Source organism: Microtus oregoni, unplaced genomic scaffold, assembly GCF_018167655.1.
Source record: "Microtus oregoni isolate MIOR12 unplaced genomic scaffold, Mior012 000105F_ref0000443, whole genome shotgun sequence".
Classification (NCBI taxonomy): Eukaryota; Metazoa; Chordata; class Mammalia; order Rodentia; family Cricetidae; genus Microtus; species Microtus oregoni.
In genome coordinates, this window is record NW_024544720.1 from 3,626,824 (window position 1) to 3,642,436 (window position 15,613).

General features: G+C 39.9%; 1 protein-coding gene across 1 annotated transcript in view; it reads left to right on the top strand.

The window, feature by feature from the left end:
- LOC121443336 (E3 ubiquitin-protein ligase MIB1) overlaps positions 1 to 15,613 on the top strand; it is a 116,559-nt gene that overhangs the window by 31,519 nt on the left and 69,427 nt on the right. The window contains exons 4-7 of the mRNA XM_041645055.1: positions 7,113 to 7,217; positions 10,161 to 10,227; positions 12,242 to 12,446; positions 14,370 to 14,553. Of these exons, the coding sequence (XP_041500989.1) occupies positions 7,113 to 7,217; positions 10,161 to 10,227; positions 12,242 to 12,446; positions 14,370 to 14,553 (561 nt within the window). The remainder of the gene's footprint in view (positions 1 to 7,112; positions 7,218 to 10,160; positions 10,228 to 12,241; positions 12,447 to 14,369; positions 14,554 to 15,613) is intronic.

The following is a 15,613-nucleotide window of genomic DNA, read 5'->3' on the forward strand; positions in this document are numbered from 1 at the left end:
GACCAGTGGTTGTTCATGCCGGATATTCTTGTTGTTTTTGAAAGTAGAATTTGTGTGTCTCCCTTCTTTGAGTTGTGCTAGTGAAGGGTCGCTAGATGCCTGAGTTATTGTAGGCAGTGTTGGCAATGTTGGATTCCTTGGGTTGCGGTTTTCCTTCTATTACTTTCTGTAGGGCTGGATTCGTGGCTACGTATTGCTTAAATTTGTTCTTATCCTGGAATGTCTTGGTTTCTCCATTTATAGTGACCGAAAGCTTGGCTGGGTATAGTAGTCTGGGCTTGCATCCATGGTCTCTTAGCTTCTGCAGTACTTCTATCCAGGACCTTCTGGCTTTCATTGTTTCCATAGAGAAATCAGGTGTAAGTCCGATCGGTTTACCTTTATAAGTTACTTGGCCTTTTTCCTTTGCAGCTCTTAGTATTCTTTCTTTAACCTGTATATTTTGTGTTTTGATTATTATATGGCGAGGGGATGTTTTCCTTTGATCCAGTCTGTTTGGTGTTCTGTATGCTTCTTGAATATTCAAAGGAATATCTTTCTTTAAGTTGGGAAAGTTTTCTTCCATAATTTTGTTCAAAATATTTTCTGGGCCTTTGAGCTGTAACTCTTCTCCTTCTTCTATTCCTATTATTCTTATATTTGGTCTTTTTATTGTGTCCCATAATTCCTGAATGTTTTGTGATGAGAATTTGTTGGCTTTGCAGTTTTCTTTGATCAGAGTGTTTGTTTTCTCTATGGTGTCCTCAGAATCTGAGATTCTTTCTTCTATTTCTTGTATTCTATTGATTATGCTTGTTTCTGTAGGCTGTGCTCGTTGACCTAGATTTTCCATATCCAGCTGGTCCTCAGTTTGTGTTTTCTTCCTTGCTTCCATTTCAGTTTTCAATTCTTGAACTGTTTCCATTACCTGTTTGATCGTTCTTTCTTGGTTTCCCAGGGTATTATGTACATATTTACTCATTTCTTCCAATTTTTGGTTATACTTCTCATCCATTTCTATAAGGGCATTTTTCACATGTTGTTTAAGGGACTCTACTGCTTTCAAAAAGTCAATTTTTTCCACTTCTTCTGTGTTAGGGTGTTGGAGACCTTCTGTTGTAAGATCATTGGGTTCTGGTGTTTTCATGCTGATTTTCAGATTATTGGGTGAATTCTTTCCTTGACGCCTGCCCATCTCCTCCTATCGATGCTATCTAAGGGGTCTGTTAAAACTGGTTCAGGTTTCCCTGCTGGCCAGGGGCTCCTCTTACAAAATGCCCTTGCTCTGTTTCCTGGTTCCTGCGGGGGGGGGGGGGCAAGATCCCTCTCACCCCTCAGAAGGGTCTTCAAGAATAGGACCGGGCTCCTCCTCTGCCAGGGACCTCCCCAACCGAATGCCTACCTCTTTGGTTTAATTGTAGTGGGGCGATCTGTTCTCGGTGTTCCGCGTGGTTCCTGCAGCCTGCTTCTGCTGCTGGGATGGTTCCCGCCACCAGCAGCCTGTGTCCTCTGCTGCCGCTCTGGTCCCCGCTGTCCCAGTTGGTCCCCGCCGGCTGTGCTGGGCGTCCTCCGGCCGCCTTCCGCCGCCCGGTGTTCCCAATTATGAGCCTTTTAAAAACGTCATTTATTTATTGAAGAAATCCAGATCTTTAACTTTGCCTTATCCCTCATGTGTGCTTTCTTTTCTTTTCTTTTCTTTTTTTTTTTGTGGTAGCGAATTTTGAACCTAAGACCTCACTCATACTGATAAATAAACTATTAATAAAATAGATCTTTGAGGGACGAAGAGATGGCTCAGTGGTTATGAGCATTGCAGGCTCTTGTAGAGGATTTGGGTTCAGTTCCCAGCACGTACATGATGGCCTCACAACTGCTTGCAATTCGAGTCCAAGGGATACAAAGCTCTTTTCTGGTCTCTGTGCATTCCTGCACACATGTAGAGTTCATAATCTCATGCAGGCCCACACGTACACATAAATAAAAATAAACCAATCTGAATCAGAGCTTCTTAAGTTAGTGTTAAATTTACAACATGAAGTACTGGTATTTTCAAAATCCGAAGGAAGGTTACTGCTATAGATTGCAAGTTCACATCATACATTACAAACTTGTACAGTGTTAATTGGGCAGAATCCTGAAGCGTGGTAGAGCATTGATGGAGTAAATTTAGAAAGATGGTTGCCTCTTGAGAGAAGGCAGAGGGGTGGATGAGCACATGGGGTCTTGAAAAGTCTTGGCATTTTTCTTTTCGGTTTTTCAAGATGGGTTTCTCTGTGTAACTGTCCTGGCTGTCCTTATCTTGTTTTGTAGACCGGGCTGGCCTCGAACTCGCTGAGATTTGCCTGCTTCTGCCTCCTGAGTGCTGGGATTAAAGGCGTCTGCTATCACTGCTATGACATTCATTTTTAAAGGTAGTAGAATAATTATAAGAGAGTTCATTTCTTTTTTATTCTTAAAAGTATGCATATTTTGTTTTTATAATACTTATAAAAATTTAAAAGAATATATGGCCTTATTAGTAATTTGAAACATTTCTCAAATGGTTAATTAAGTAAATGAAATCATTTTATTTGTACAAAAGCACTGCCAAATACCTACCCAATGAAACTATTTCTACAGTACAAAGAAGAAAAAAAGTTCAATATGTACTTTTACTTTAAGGAATGAATACTAGTCGACTGGGTGGTGGTGGTGCATACTTTTAATCCCAACACTCGGGAGACAGAGGCAAGTGGATCACCTGCCTGATTGAGGTTAGCCTGATCTACAAGAGTTATTTCCAAGTAAACTCGATTTGTTATACAGAGAAATCCTGTCTTGAAACAAAACAAAACAAAGAAAAGTAATATAGTCTGGGTTATTCTTTATGTTTGTGAGATGCTGGTGTATGTGAGTGTTAGAGTGGAGCAAAGTCATTTGGGTTGTATGTGAGCAGCTCTGTTCTTAGGTGTAGACAGTGGGAGTTCCAGCTTCGTTACTGTGTGTTACTGTGTGTTACAAAGTCATTTGGGTTGTATGTGAGCAGCTCTGTTCTTAGGTGTAGACAATGGGAGTGCCAGCTTCGTTACTGTGTGTTACTGTGTGTTACAAAGTCATTTGGGTTGTATGTGAGCAGCTCTGTTCTTAGGTGTAGACAATGGGAGTGCCAGCTTCGTTACTTTGTTTTACTGTGTGTTACAAAGTCATTTGGGTTGTATGTGAGCAGCTCTGTTCTTAGGTGTAGACAATGGGAGTGCCAGCTTCGTTACTGTGTGTTACTGTGTGTTACAAAGTCATTTGGGTTGTATGTGAGCAGCTCTCTGTTCTTAGGTGTAGACAGTGGGAGTGCCAGCTTCGTTACTGTGTGTTACTGTGTGTTACAAAGTCATTTGGGTTGTATGTGAGCAGCTCTGTTCTTAGGTGTAGACAGTGGGAGTGCCAGCTTCGTTACTGTGTGTTACTGTGTGTTACAAAGTCATTTGGGTTGTATGTGAGCAGCTCTCTGTTCTTAGGTGTAGACAGTGGGAGTGCCAGCTTCGTTACTGTGTGTTACTGTGTGTTACAAAGTCATTTGGGTTGTATGTGAGCAGCTCTGTTCTTAGGTGTAGACAGTGGGAGTGCCAGCTTCGTTACTGTGTGTTACTGTGTGTTACAAAGTCATTTGGGTTGTATGTGAGCAGCTCTCTGTTCTTAGGTGTAGACAGTGGGAGTGCCAGCTTCGTTACTGTGTGTTACTGTGTGTTACAAAGTCATTTGGGTTGTATGTGAGCAGCTCTGTTCTTAGGTGTAGACAATGGGAGTGCCAGCTTCGTTACTGTGTGTTACTGTGTGTTACAAAGTCATTTGGGTTGTATGTGAGCAGCTCTGTTCTTAGGTGTAGACAATGGGAGTGCCAGCTTCGTTACTTTGTTTTACTGTGTGTTACAAAGTCATTTGGGTTGTATGTGAGCAGCTCTGTTCTTAGGTGTAGACAATGGGAGTGCCAGCTTCGTTACTGTGTGTTACTGTGTGTTACAAAGTCATTTGGGTTGTATGTGAGCAGCTCTCTGTTCTTAGGTGTAGACAGTGGGAGTGCCAGCTTCGTTACTGTGTGTTACTGTGTGTTACAAAGTCATTTGGGTTGTATGTGAGCAGCTCTCTGTTCTTAGGTGTAGACAGTGGGAGTGCCAGCTTCGTTACTGTGTGTTACTGTGTGTTACAAAGTCATTTGGGTTGTATGTGAGCAGCTCTGTTCTTAGGTGTAGACAGTGGGAGTGCCAGCTTCGTTACTGTGTGTTACTGTGTGTTACAAAGTCATTTGGGTTGTATGTGAGCAGCTCTCTGTTCTTAGGTGTAGACAGTGGGAGTGCCAGCTTCGTTACTGTGTGTTACTGTGTGTTACAAAGTCATTTGGGTTGTATGTGAGCAGCTCTGTTCTTAGGTGTAGACAGTGGGAGTGCCAGCTTCGTTACTGTGTGTTACTGTGTGTTACAAAGTCATTTGGGTTGTATGTGAGCAGCTCTCTGTTCTTAGGTGTAGACAGTGGGAGTGCCAGCTTCGTTACTGTGTGTTACTGTGTGTTACAAAGTCATTTGGGTTGTATGTGAGCAGCTCTCTGTTCTTAGGTGTAGACAGTGGGAGTGCCAGCTTCGTTACTGTGTGTTACTGTGTGTTACAAAGTCATTTGGGTTGTATGTGAGCAGCTCTCTGTTCTTAGGTGTAGACAGTGGGAGTGCCAGCTTCGTTACTGTGTGTTACTGTGTGTTACAAAGTCATTTGGGTTGTATGTGAGCAGCTCTGTTCTTAGGTGTAGACAGTGGGAGTGCCAGCTTCGTTACTGTGTGTTACTGTGTGTTACAAAGTCATTTGGGTTGTATGTGAGCAGCTCTCTGTTCTTAGGTGTAGACAGTGGGAGTGCCAGCTTCGTTACTGTGTGTTACTGTGTGTTACAAAGTCATTTGGGTTGTATGTGAGCAGCTCTCTGTTCTTAGGTGTAGACAGTGGGAGTGCCAGCTTCGTTACTGTGTGTTACTGTGTGTTACAAAGTCATTTGGGTTGTATGTGAGCAGCTCTGTTCTTAGGTGTAGACAGTGGGAGTGCCAGCTTCGTTACTGTGTGTTACTGTGTGTTACAAAGTCATTTGGGTTGTATGTGAGCAGCTCTCTGTTCTTAGGTGTAGACAATGGGAGTGCCAGCTTCGTTACTGTGTGTTACTGTGTGTTACAAAGTCATTTGGGTTGTATGTGAGCAGCTCTCTGTTCTTAGGTGTAGACAATGGGAGTGCCAGCTTCGTTACTGTGTGTTACTGTGTGTTACAAAGTCATTTGGGTTGTATGTGAGCAGCTCTGTTCTTAGGTGTAGACAGTGGGAGTGCCAGCTTCGTTACTGTGTGTTACTGTGTGTTACAAAGTCATTTGGGTTGTATGTGAGCAGCTCTCTGTTCTTAGGTGTAGACAATGGGAGTGCCAGCTTCGTTACTGTGTGTTACTGTGTGTTACAAAGTCATTTGGGTTGTATGTGAGCAGCTCTCTGTTCTTAGGTGTAGACAATGGGAGTGCCAGCTTCGTTTGTGTGTTACTGTGTGTTACAAAGTCATTTGGGTTGTATGTGAGCAGCTCTCTGTTCTTAGGTGTAGACAATGGGAGTGCCAGCTTCGTTACTGTGTGTTACTGTGTGTTACAAAGTCATTTGGGTTGTATGTGAGCAGCTCTCTGTTCTTAGGTGTAGACAATGGGAGTGCCAGCTTCGTTACTGTGTGTTACTGTGTGTTACAAAGTCATTTGGGTTGTATGTGAGCAGCTCTCTGTTCTTAGGTGTAGACAATGGGAGTGCCAGCTTCGTTACTGTGTGTTACTGTGTGTTACAAAGTCATTTGGGTTGTATGTGAGCAGCTCTGTTCTTTGGTGTAGACAGTGGGAGTGCCAGCTTCGTTACTGTGTGTTACTGTGTGTTACAAAGTCATTTGGGTTGTATGTGAGCAGCTCTGTTCTTTGGTGTAGACAGTGGGAGTGCCAGCTTCGTTACTGTGTGTTACTTTGTGCACTTGACTCTCAGCCTTAAGGATTAGTAGGCAACCAATACATGAATGCATGGGCACGTGTGTTTGTGGTAGAGAACAGGGAGAGGAAAGAGAGAACAAGTTGGAGTTTACCCAGGTAAGTTTCAAGTATCAGTTTGTTTGTGGGTGTGGCGTTATGTCTGTGCCCACCATAGCACACTGTTCTAGCTGGAGTAGCCTGTTTTCTTGAGCAGCTCAATGCCACTCATTCTTAACAACTCTGGGTTTGTCATCTTGTAGCTGACTAGAAAACGGGTTTATCTTCAGTTGTTTAGATTCATGCTTAAAGATTTCAAATTATGTATTGGATAATTGGCTAAAAAGAGTAAGCTTTGTTCTTAAAGGATTTTAAAATTTGCATTATTCATTTTCTGATAACCTACTAGCCTAATTTCTTTGTCTCCTAGTTAAAAATTTCTACAGTGATATTAGAATGTACTTCATAACTCTCAGGTAAGGTCAGGTGTGGGGATATAACCCCATAATTTAAACAGGAAGTTTGAGGTTTCCTGGGTTGTGTTCTGACAGCTTGTCTCAACACCCCTTCCCTCAAACAATAGTCACAACACCAGGCTGGGGATAAACTCAGTGGTAGAGTGCTTGCCTAGCATATAGAGAAGCCCAGGGCTAAGGAGAAAAACCAGAAGCTGGATTTGGTGCTATACACATCCAGCAGTTCTGTCTCTTGGGAGGCTGAGACAGGAGACTTTTGAGTTTGAGGTGAGGATGGGCTACTCAAGGATATTCTATCTTAATAAAACTTATAATTCTGGAAAAGTAGAACTTTATTGATAATTTAATGACGCTAAAAGTAACATATTTGGCAAATAGGTATTTTTATTGATATTTGTTATATAGGTTGATAGATGAAAAGATTTTTAAGATTTCAGTATAATTAAAGCAGCTAACCTTTTCTTTTGTTTGCTTTTTTGAGACAGGGTTTTTCTGCACAGCTCTGGCTATCCTGGAACTTGCTTGGTAGACCAGGCTAGCCTTGAACTCACAGAAGTCCTCCTGCCTATGCCTCCCAAGTGCTGGGATTAAAGGCGTGTGTTTCTGCTGCCTGGCTTCTTCTTTCTATTTTTTAAAAAAAGTTTTCCCCCCTAAATTTTGTTAGGTAACGGAAATCCAAGACTGGAGTGCATCAAGCCCACACAGTGCAGCGTACGTTCTCTGGGATAATGGTGCTAAGAACCTTTACAGAGTTGGCTTTGAGGGCATGGTGAGTAGTGATAGTGGGCGGGCCTGGGTGGGAACTGGTGCCCATCCTGTGTGTGATTCTGCTTGTGTCTGAGCCATGCATCTGCAGCAGGAAGATCATCTGTGATGTGAGGGTTTCAGCTCCTCAGACCTGACTCAGACTCTGTGTGTATAAACTGCCTAATAGCAGATATGCTTTTGCCATAGTGAATGTCTAGTGGATTTAGCTTTTGAAATCTAAACAAAAAAATTAGAGTCATCTATAGAACTGTTCTTTGGAGTAGATTTGGATGCTAGTATTAACATGAGGTGGGTTTTGTATTCTATGCTGTGGTAGCTGATAAAAAGTATAAATTATTTTTAAGAAAGTTGGTTTTTTTTTTTTTAAAGTTTTTATTTAAATGCATTGATGTTTTACCATGGGTGTTGGGTCCCCCTGGAAATGGAGTTATAGATAGTTGTGAGCTCCTGTGTGAGTGGTGGGAATTAATTCTGATTCTCTGGAAGAAAAAGTCAGTGCTCTTAATCACTGAGCATCTCCCCAACCCCTCTTGTAGTTTTATTAGAATGCAGAGTTGATGATTAAATGTGATCTTGTATGCACAATCCCAGCACTCCAGAAGTGGAGGAAAGAGGATCTTAAGTTCATGGCCAGTTTGGGCACATAATGAGACTGTCTCAAAAAATAAAAAGAAGATAAAACAAGAAAGCAATAGATTTGGAAATACCTAGTGGAGAATAACTTAGGTTTAGTCAATAGATTGCTTTATATTTCTGTATTTCATGGACCATTGTTCAAATACTAACTTTATTTTGTTACAGGGTCTCACTGTGTAGCTCACTAGACTGGCCTTGAACTCAGAGAGATCCGTCTCACTCAGTCTCCTAAGTGCTGGGATTAACGATGTGGGCACCATATCTAGCCTTATTGTTTATTTTCACATGCAAATTTCTTTAATAACATTTCAGTTATGAATATGTTCCAATTTAAGGAATTATTATTATAGTTTTGTTGTGTAATGTTTTACTCTTTTCGCTTTTTGAGGGATCCACCACACAGCTCCCAAATAAATCACACACGAAAGCTTATTATTACTTATAAATGTCCAGTCTTAGGTTGGCTTGTTTCCATTCAGCTTTTCTTAAATTATCCCATCTATCTTTTGCCTCTGGACTTTTATCTTTCTCTTCTGTAATCTTACTTTCACTCTTACTTCATGGCTGGCAGGGTGGCTGGCCTCTGACGTCCTCCTTTCCTTATTCTCTTGTTCTTTTTATTTTACTCTCTGCTTGCCAGCCCCGCCTATCCTTGCTTCTGCCTCACTATTGGCCATCCAGCTCTTTATTGGAACCTTCAGGTGTTTAGACAGGCAAAGAACCACAGTTTTACAGAGTTAGACAAATGCAACATAAACAACAATTACACACCTTTAAAATAATATTCCCCAACATATTTTAATTGTGATACTGGGGTTTTGTGCATGCTAGGCAAATGCCCAGCAGTGAACTGTTTCCCCAGGCCAGAGAATTCTTTGTTTCTTTCCTCAACTGTCTTTGTCTTCCATTTGGAGAGCAGAAAAATAGCCAAATGTCTCCTTTATATATTTCGTTTATGTATGAAAGCCAATGTGAACTTAAACAAATGCTTTATTTTTTTATTTTTTATTTTTTTCTTTGTTTTTTCGAGACAAGGTTTCTGTTTTACCCTGGCTGTCCTGGAACTTGCTTTGTAGACCAGGCTGGCCTGGAACGGAGATGATCCTCCCTTGCCTCCCGAGTGGTGGGATTAAAGGCGTGTACTACCACTGCTTGGCTAGCAAATGCTTTTAATGATTCCAAATTATCATAGGCTATAGAATCAACTTGTTTTCTTTCCCACTGCATATTCAAGATTCAGATGCAGCACGCTTTCGAATTGTGAGTTTTTTTTAAATGATTCAAACTGACTATTGATTCATATGAAGATGTATGTGCATTCAAGTAGTTAAATGAATACCATATACAGGTTGATGACTCATGAGGTTAGTGCCATTATTTAATGAGATGTCTCTTTGAAGGTTACCTTCCCTCTCGACGGCTGTGAGCAGGGTGGCAGCCAGTATGCTTTAATATGTTTTTGCTTATTATGGGCATATTTTCCTAGGATAGATTTTTAGAGGTAGAATTACTACATTAAAATGATTATAGCCTTTTTCTCGGTCTGGGGTTGAGTAACATTTCATTTTTATTGCAAGATGGGCTGTTACAGAGCTGGATTCTGTGTGGATGTGCCTGTCACCTACTATACACATCAGCAACTCTTGGACATTTTTTAGTGCATCTGTTTTTTGTTTGTTTGTTTTCTGTTTTTTCTTTAACTCACTTTAAGTTTTTTGTAAGTAACACCTAAAATTAATGTCCCTATTTCTTGTAACTTGTAACTACAGGTGCCTCTAATCCTACTACTTAAGTAAGAATGAATATATTTTCTTGTAAAAATAAGTGGGACAGACCTTAATTAACCAGATAGAGAAATTAATTGCAAAGGATCAAAAACTGGGTTTGATTCCATTTCTCTGCTTCTGCAGGCTGCTTGGTTTTATGTAGTTTTTCTTCTTACATGTGCTTGCCTTGTATCTTTAACAAATGTGCTTGAAAGGATCAGATGCAGTGAGATTTTTGTTTTAGTTTGGGTAAAATTATTTTAAAATTTCAATGTGTTGTGCATTTATCAAATACTGGGTATTTCTTAGAGTTTGTTGCTTGTCATGCGCTTTTTGAAAATACTTAATGTTGAAATGTTAACTTTGAACTCTAAAATTAGATAGCGGGCAGTAAATCAGGCTCGTCTTGTCAGATCAGTGTTCTGGTCTAAGGTGTGACTCTTGGGGCTGCCTCTGCCGTGTGCTGAGTGAAACGTGCCTCTTCTAGACCTTGTGCCGTATTTCAAGTTTTCATGGGTTATTTTCTTGGTTTCTTTCCTTAGTCTGATCTGAAGTGTGTCCAGGATGCCAAAGGAGGTTCTTTCTACAGAGATCATTGCCCTGTGTTAGGTGAGTTAAGCAGATTAAAGAAAATTGCTAAATCATGAGTCAGATCTATAATGATCAGGATAATGTCTAAATTTGACAGAAAAATTAATTATCATTAAAGTTACATAGAGAAATACTTGGTTTAATTTTATTTAGTTTTAAAACCTTTATTCCTTTTCCATGGTTTATTTATGCTCAGGAGTTGTTATGTCTTGGGAATTGGGGGAGTGGGGGAAGGCTTGTTTCTCCTGGCCGCCTGGCTAGCTTATAAGCGAAATAACCACACAGAAACTATTAATTAAAACACTGCTTGGCCATTAGCTCTAACTTCTTATTGGCTAACTCTAACATATTAGTTTAACCCATTTCCATTAATCTGTGTATCACCATGTGCAGTGGCTTACTGGGGATTCTAACTGGCATTCATCTCCGGCGGAGGATCCATGGCTTCTCCCTCACTCTGCTTTCTTCTTCCCAGCATTTAGTTCTGTCCTCTCTGCCTACCTAAGTTCTGCCCTATGAACTAGGCCAAGACAGTTTCTTTATTCATTACCCATTGAAAGCAACACACAAACAGAAGGAACTCCTACACCATAAAACTAATTTCCTAGTAAAAGAATAGCTCTATGATCAAGGTAATATAGCAAATATAATTCCAAGTAACATAAATCCATTTGTAAAGAGTATGAAAAGCCAGACCTGCTTTCATTTGCAAATGCATTATTGGGATGAAGCCCTCAGTCCCTAGAAGCCCTCCTCCCTTGCACAGTGCCATCCTCTCTGAGTCATCTGACTTGCCCTTTGTCATAAGTTCCGTTTTCTTCCAGCACGCTTTTCTCTCTTTGTAAAGGTGGGTGTAGGACATACACAGGTTTTGGTGAACTCTTCTTCCCTTCTTGCTGTCTTTATGCCTCTATAAGGAAAGTATAAGCTCAACATGAACGTTTAGATCCATAGTGTAGTGTTTTATGGTTTTAAATCTTTATCCTGGGACCTTTGTTTTAATTGACTTTAGACAAAAATGTATAGTTTATTTAAAAATGATACTAAGCACATTTGAGGAAGAAATCTGGGATTTCCCCTTTACATTCTCTGTTTTGTTACTATGGGTACTGTGGATGGCTCTGGTGCAGTGCTAGTCAGCAAGATGTCCAAGCAAATCCCTGACTGTTCTTATTCTCCAGGACTCTCTACTCTGACTTAGGGTTGGTAGTCTTTTGTAGATTTTGCTTCTATTTAATTTTTATGAGTGATTATATTGTTAAAATTTTTTTCCCTTTTTTTGTGGTCCTGAGAATTGAGCCCAGTGCCTTTTGCCTGCCTGAAAAGAGGCACACCACTTAGCTGCAGACACACTTTGGCTCACATTGCTGCAGTGTTTAAGTTAATGGTTTTTTTTTTTTTTTTTACTTTTTTTGTACTTGAAAACTCCGCTCTAGACTCTTACACTGAATTTGTAAAACACATTGAGATTGAATGGGGTTTAAAAAATATCTAGACCCTTTCTGTTTTTAATAACACACTTGAAAGAAGGGTGGGTTACTGGGCACATACTGGTGTCTTGTAGTATTATGGTTCCAAAATAGCTAGAATCAAGAATTTGAAATGTTTTTATCATAAAGGATAAATATTTGAGGAAATGAATATGCTTACTACCATGATTTGCTCGTTACACATTTTATATATGTAAGTATCATAGTGTATCCATGAATATGTACAATTATCACATGTCAATTAAAAATAAACTTTCATTAAAAGGTTCTAAGGGAACACCATGAATAGTTGTTGGTCAATAAGTGAGTGAGGTAAAGTAAATGAAAAGAACAGACTCTTAGACAAAAACACCACAAATTTTTTTGATTAGACAAAATAAAGAAGAACTAGAAAATTAACATAGACTTCTAATCAGTCATGATAACAAGGTAGTGATCACACACACACACACACACACACACACACACGAGTGCAGCTGCTTACTACAGTGGCTCTTTTTTCCTTCATTTTCCCCTTTCATTATTTGTGTTTGGGATGACAGGTGAGCAGAATGGCAACAGGAATCCTGGTGGACTGCAGATTGGTGACCTGGTAAATATAGACCTTGACCTGGAAATCGTACAGTCTTTGCAGCATGGTCACGGAGGATGGACTGATGGGATGTTTGAGACTTTAACTACAACTGGAACTGTCTGTGGCATTGATGAAGATCATGACATTGTAGTGCAGTATCCAAGTGGCAATAGGTTGGTACTATTTCCTGAATTTTGATGACAAAGTTAACATAAGGGACAGAAGCCTTAAAGGAAGCAAGTAACATGCTGTAATTCAAGGTTTAAAATGTTGGTCCTTAGGCAGTATATACAAATTCAGAATATGCTGGTAAGGTATTTAGGTATGTTTGTTTATGTTTGCCTGCATGCACATGTGCACTTTTACATTGAAGTCAGAGGAAGCTTGCAGAAGTCGGCTTTCTCCTTCCATCTTAGGAGTTCTGGGGTTTGAACTCAGGTTGTCAGGGTTAGTGGTAAAAATACCTTTACTTGCTGATCCATCTCATTGGTCTTGTATATGAGTCATACTATTTAGAGCCTCTTTCCCTCTGGGGTTGCTTTAGAAACAAGTGTTCTTGTATGCTTGTAATGTTTTATTTATTATTTATGTGTTTGTGTGCCTGCATGAGTTATTTGTACCATAGGTATGCAGGAGTTGTTGGAGGCCAGAAGAGAATCCATTGAAATGGGCTTAAAGGTGGTTGTGAGCCACCATGTGGGTCCTGGGAATCAAACCCTGGTCTCTGCAAGAGCAGTAAGGGTGCTTAGCCCAGTGGTTCTCAACCTTCTAATGCTGCTACCCTTTAATATAGTTCCTCATATTGTGGTGACCCCACCATAAAATTGTTTTGTTGTTATTTCATAACTGTAATTTTGTTACTGTTGTCAGTTGTAGTGTAAATGTCTGATAGTGACCCCCAAGGGATCCCTACCCCACAGGTTGAGAAACACTGACTTAACCACTGAGTCATTTAACTGGCCTCTTGCGTAGTTCTAGGAACAGGTTTGTTTGTTTGTTTTCTAAAATGTAATCTAATCTTTCAGATCCTCTTATTCCAGATAAGTACTTGGATTCTGAAAAGTGTACAAGATGTAAATAATTTAGGAATTTATTTGACAAAGGATCTTTTTTTGCATTGGAGTTCAGTGTTTGTTTAAGTGCAGTGTGTTTTGTATGTGTCAGGAAGATGATAGCAGCATGGAGAAATGCTTATGTAAAATAAACCATAATTGTGGGGTGGAGACATAGCTCAGTTGATAGAATATTTGACTGGCATAAATGAAGCCTTGTCTTCATTCCACAGCACTGCATAGATCAGATATGTGGCACAGGCCTGTAATCTAAGATTTTGGGATTAAGATGCAGGAAGACAAAAGAGTAAGTTATTCTTGTATGTTTGAGGCTAGCCTAGGCTATATGTGATTCTGTTGAAGAAACAAAAACAGAAGAAATTATGTGTGTGGTCCTAGGAAATTGAACCAGGGTTTGGGCATGCCAGGCAGTCAGTATCACTGAGCTACAGCCCCAGATCAGATTTATTTTGACACAGGTATTAAATTATGGAAAGTATTTATTACCTATGGCAAATTAAAGCTAGAGAGCCTTTATCTGTGAGATTGGCAGTGTTCTAGGTCAGTGGTTTTCAACTTTTCTAATGCTGTGACTCTTTAATATAGTGACCCAAACATACAATTACTTTATTGCTACTTCAAAACTGATTTTGCTGCTGTTGTGAATTGGAATGTAAATGTCTGATATTCAGGATATATGATATGTGATGCCTGTGAAAGGGTTGTCATGGCACATTGGGTAGGCAGTGTAGCTAGGACAGAATGGTAAGTAAATATATGTGATCAGGAGAGAAAGCTTTTCCTTAAGCAGCTGTGAAGAAACCAATTATGTATGCACAATGATGTACACACAGAGATGTTTGTTATGTATCGTATGTACTGGTAAGCATTGAAAATGATATAACAAAGAAATAAAACTCATTCAGAATGTAGTTGCCGAGAATTGCTTTATTATTTTGAAGTGGTGCATGATTTTTCTCCCTTCAATGTTTAAAGATGTCCTGAATGAATTTTTGTGTTCTGAGCCTGGTTCTGCTCTTGTAGGTGGACCTTCAATCCTGCTGTTCTCACTAAGGCAAACATTGTCCGAAGTGGGGATGCTGCACAGGGAGCAGAAGGAGGCACCTCACAGTTTCAAGTGGGCGATCTTGTGCAAGTTTGTTATGATCTGGAAAGAATTAAACTTCTCCAGAGAGGACACGGTGAATGGGCTGAAGCAATGCTTCCAGTAAGGATATGTAAAATAGCTTGGGAAGAGATATATTTTGCTTATAGAATTAATTGATTAAAGCAAATTACTTTTTAGAAACAATTGGAATTGAAAGTTACATTTAAAAATATCACTCAAATGTAATTGCAAAGGATTGCTTTACATACACACTGTATGTGTATGTGTGCGCACACATGAGCACACACGCGTGTATATGTACATATTAGTAGAGTTGTATTCTAGGTGTACATAGGCAGCGAGGTGTACTTATGCCTAGTTTATTCCAGTTGCATTAGCCTAGGAAGATCCAGAAGGGGCTAGTATTTCTAACACTGTTAATAATGGGTATAATGTAGTATTAGGAGGCAGAGGTTTTCCTGATATTCAGTTCCCAAATGTAAGAGCTGCATGCGCTTCTGTCTCGGTAGTACAGGTAGCCTAAGATGTGCAGGATGTAGGGATAGTACGTACACATGTCTCTCAGAGTGGTTTTGATATCAACAATGCAGCTTAATTTTTAGTTTTTCACTCAGTACACATTTCATCAGCTGTTCAACAATAATAAACAAGCTTATTTTGTCCTTCATTTATTTGTTCTTTTCTTTCACCAGATTTTCTTTTGTCCCCTCCTATTTTACTTTGTTTCTTTCTGTTCCTGGTTCTGTAGCCCATCTTCTTCCATCTTGTTTTGTCCTCCTGATCAATCCTTTGCACAGCTGACTTTTCGGCTCTCTGTTATTTCCACTTTCCATCCTCTGTGCTTCCTCTCTCCCCTTAGAAACCCATCACCCTACTGTGTGTTGTTCAAACCCCTCCTCCCATTTCTTAGGACAGTGCTTCCATTTCTTCCTCTTTACCCTCAGTTCCTGCCCTAAGTAGCCTCATCCTATCTTCTGTGATCTTCCTGTCTTGTCTTTACTGTTATCCTGTCTATCCTTCTAGCTGTACTCCTCAGTAGATAATTTAGACTTAAGATAAACCTGTTAGATTTAAGGATACAGTTGTAAACAAAACAAAACAAGAAAATAAAGAAACAACAAAACAAGAAATATAAAATAGTCATTGCCTTAAAATATGA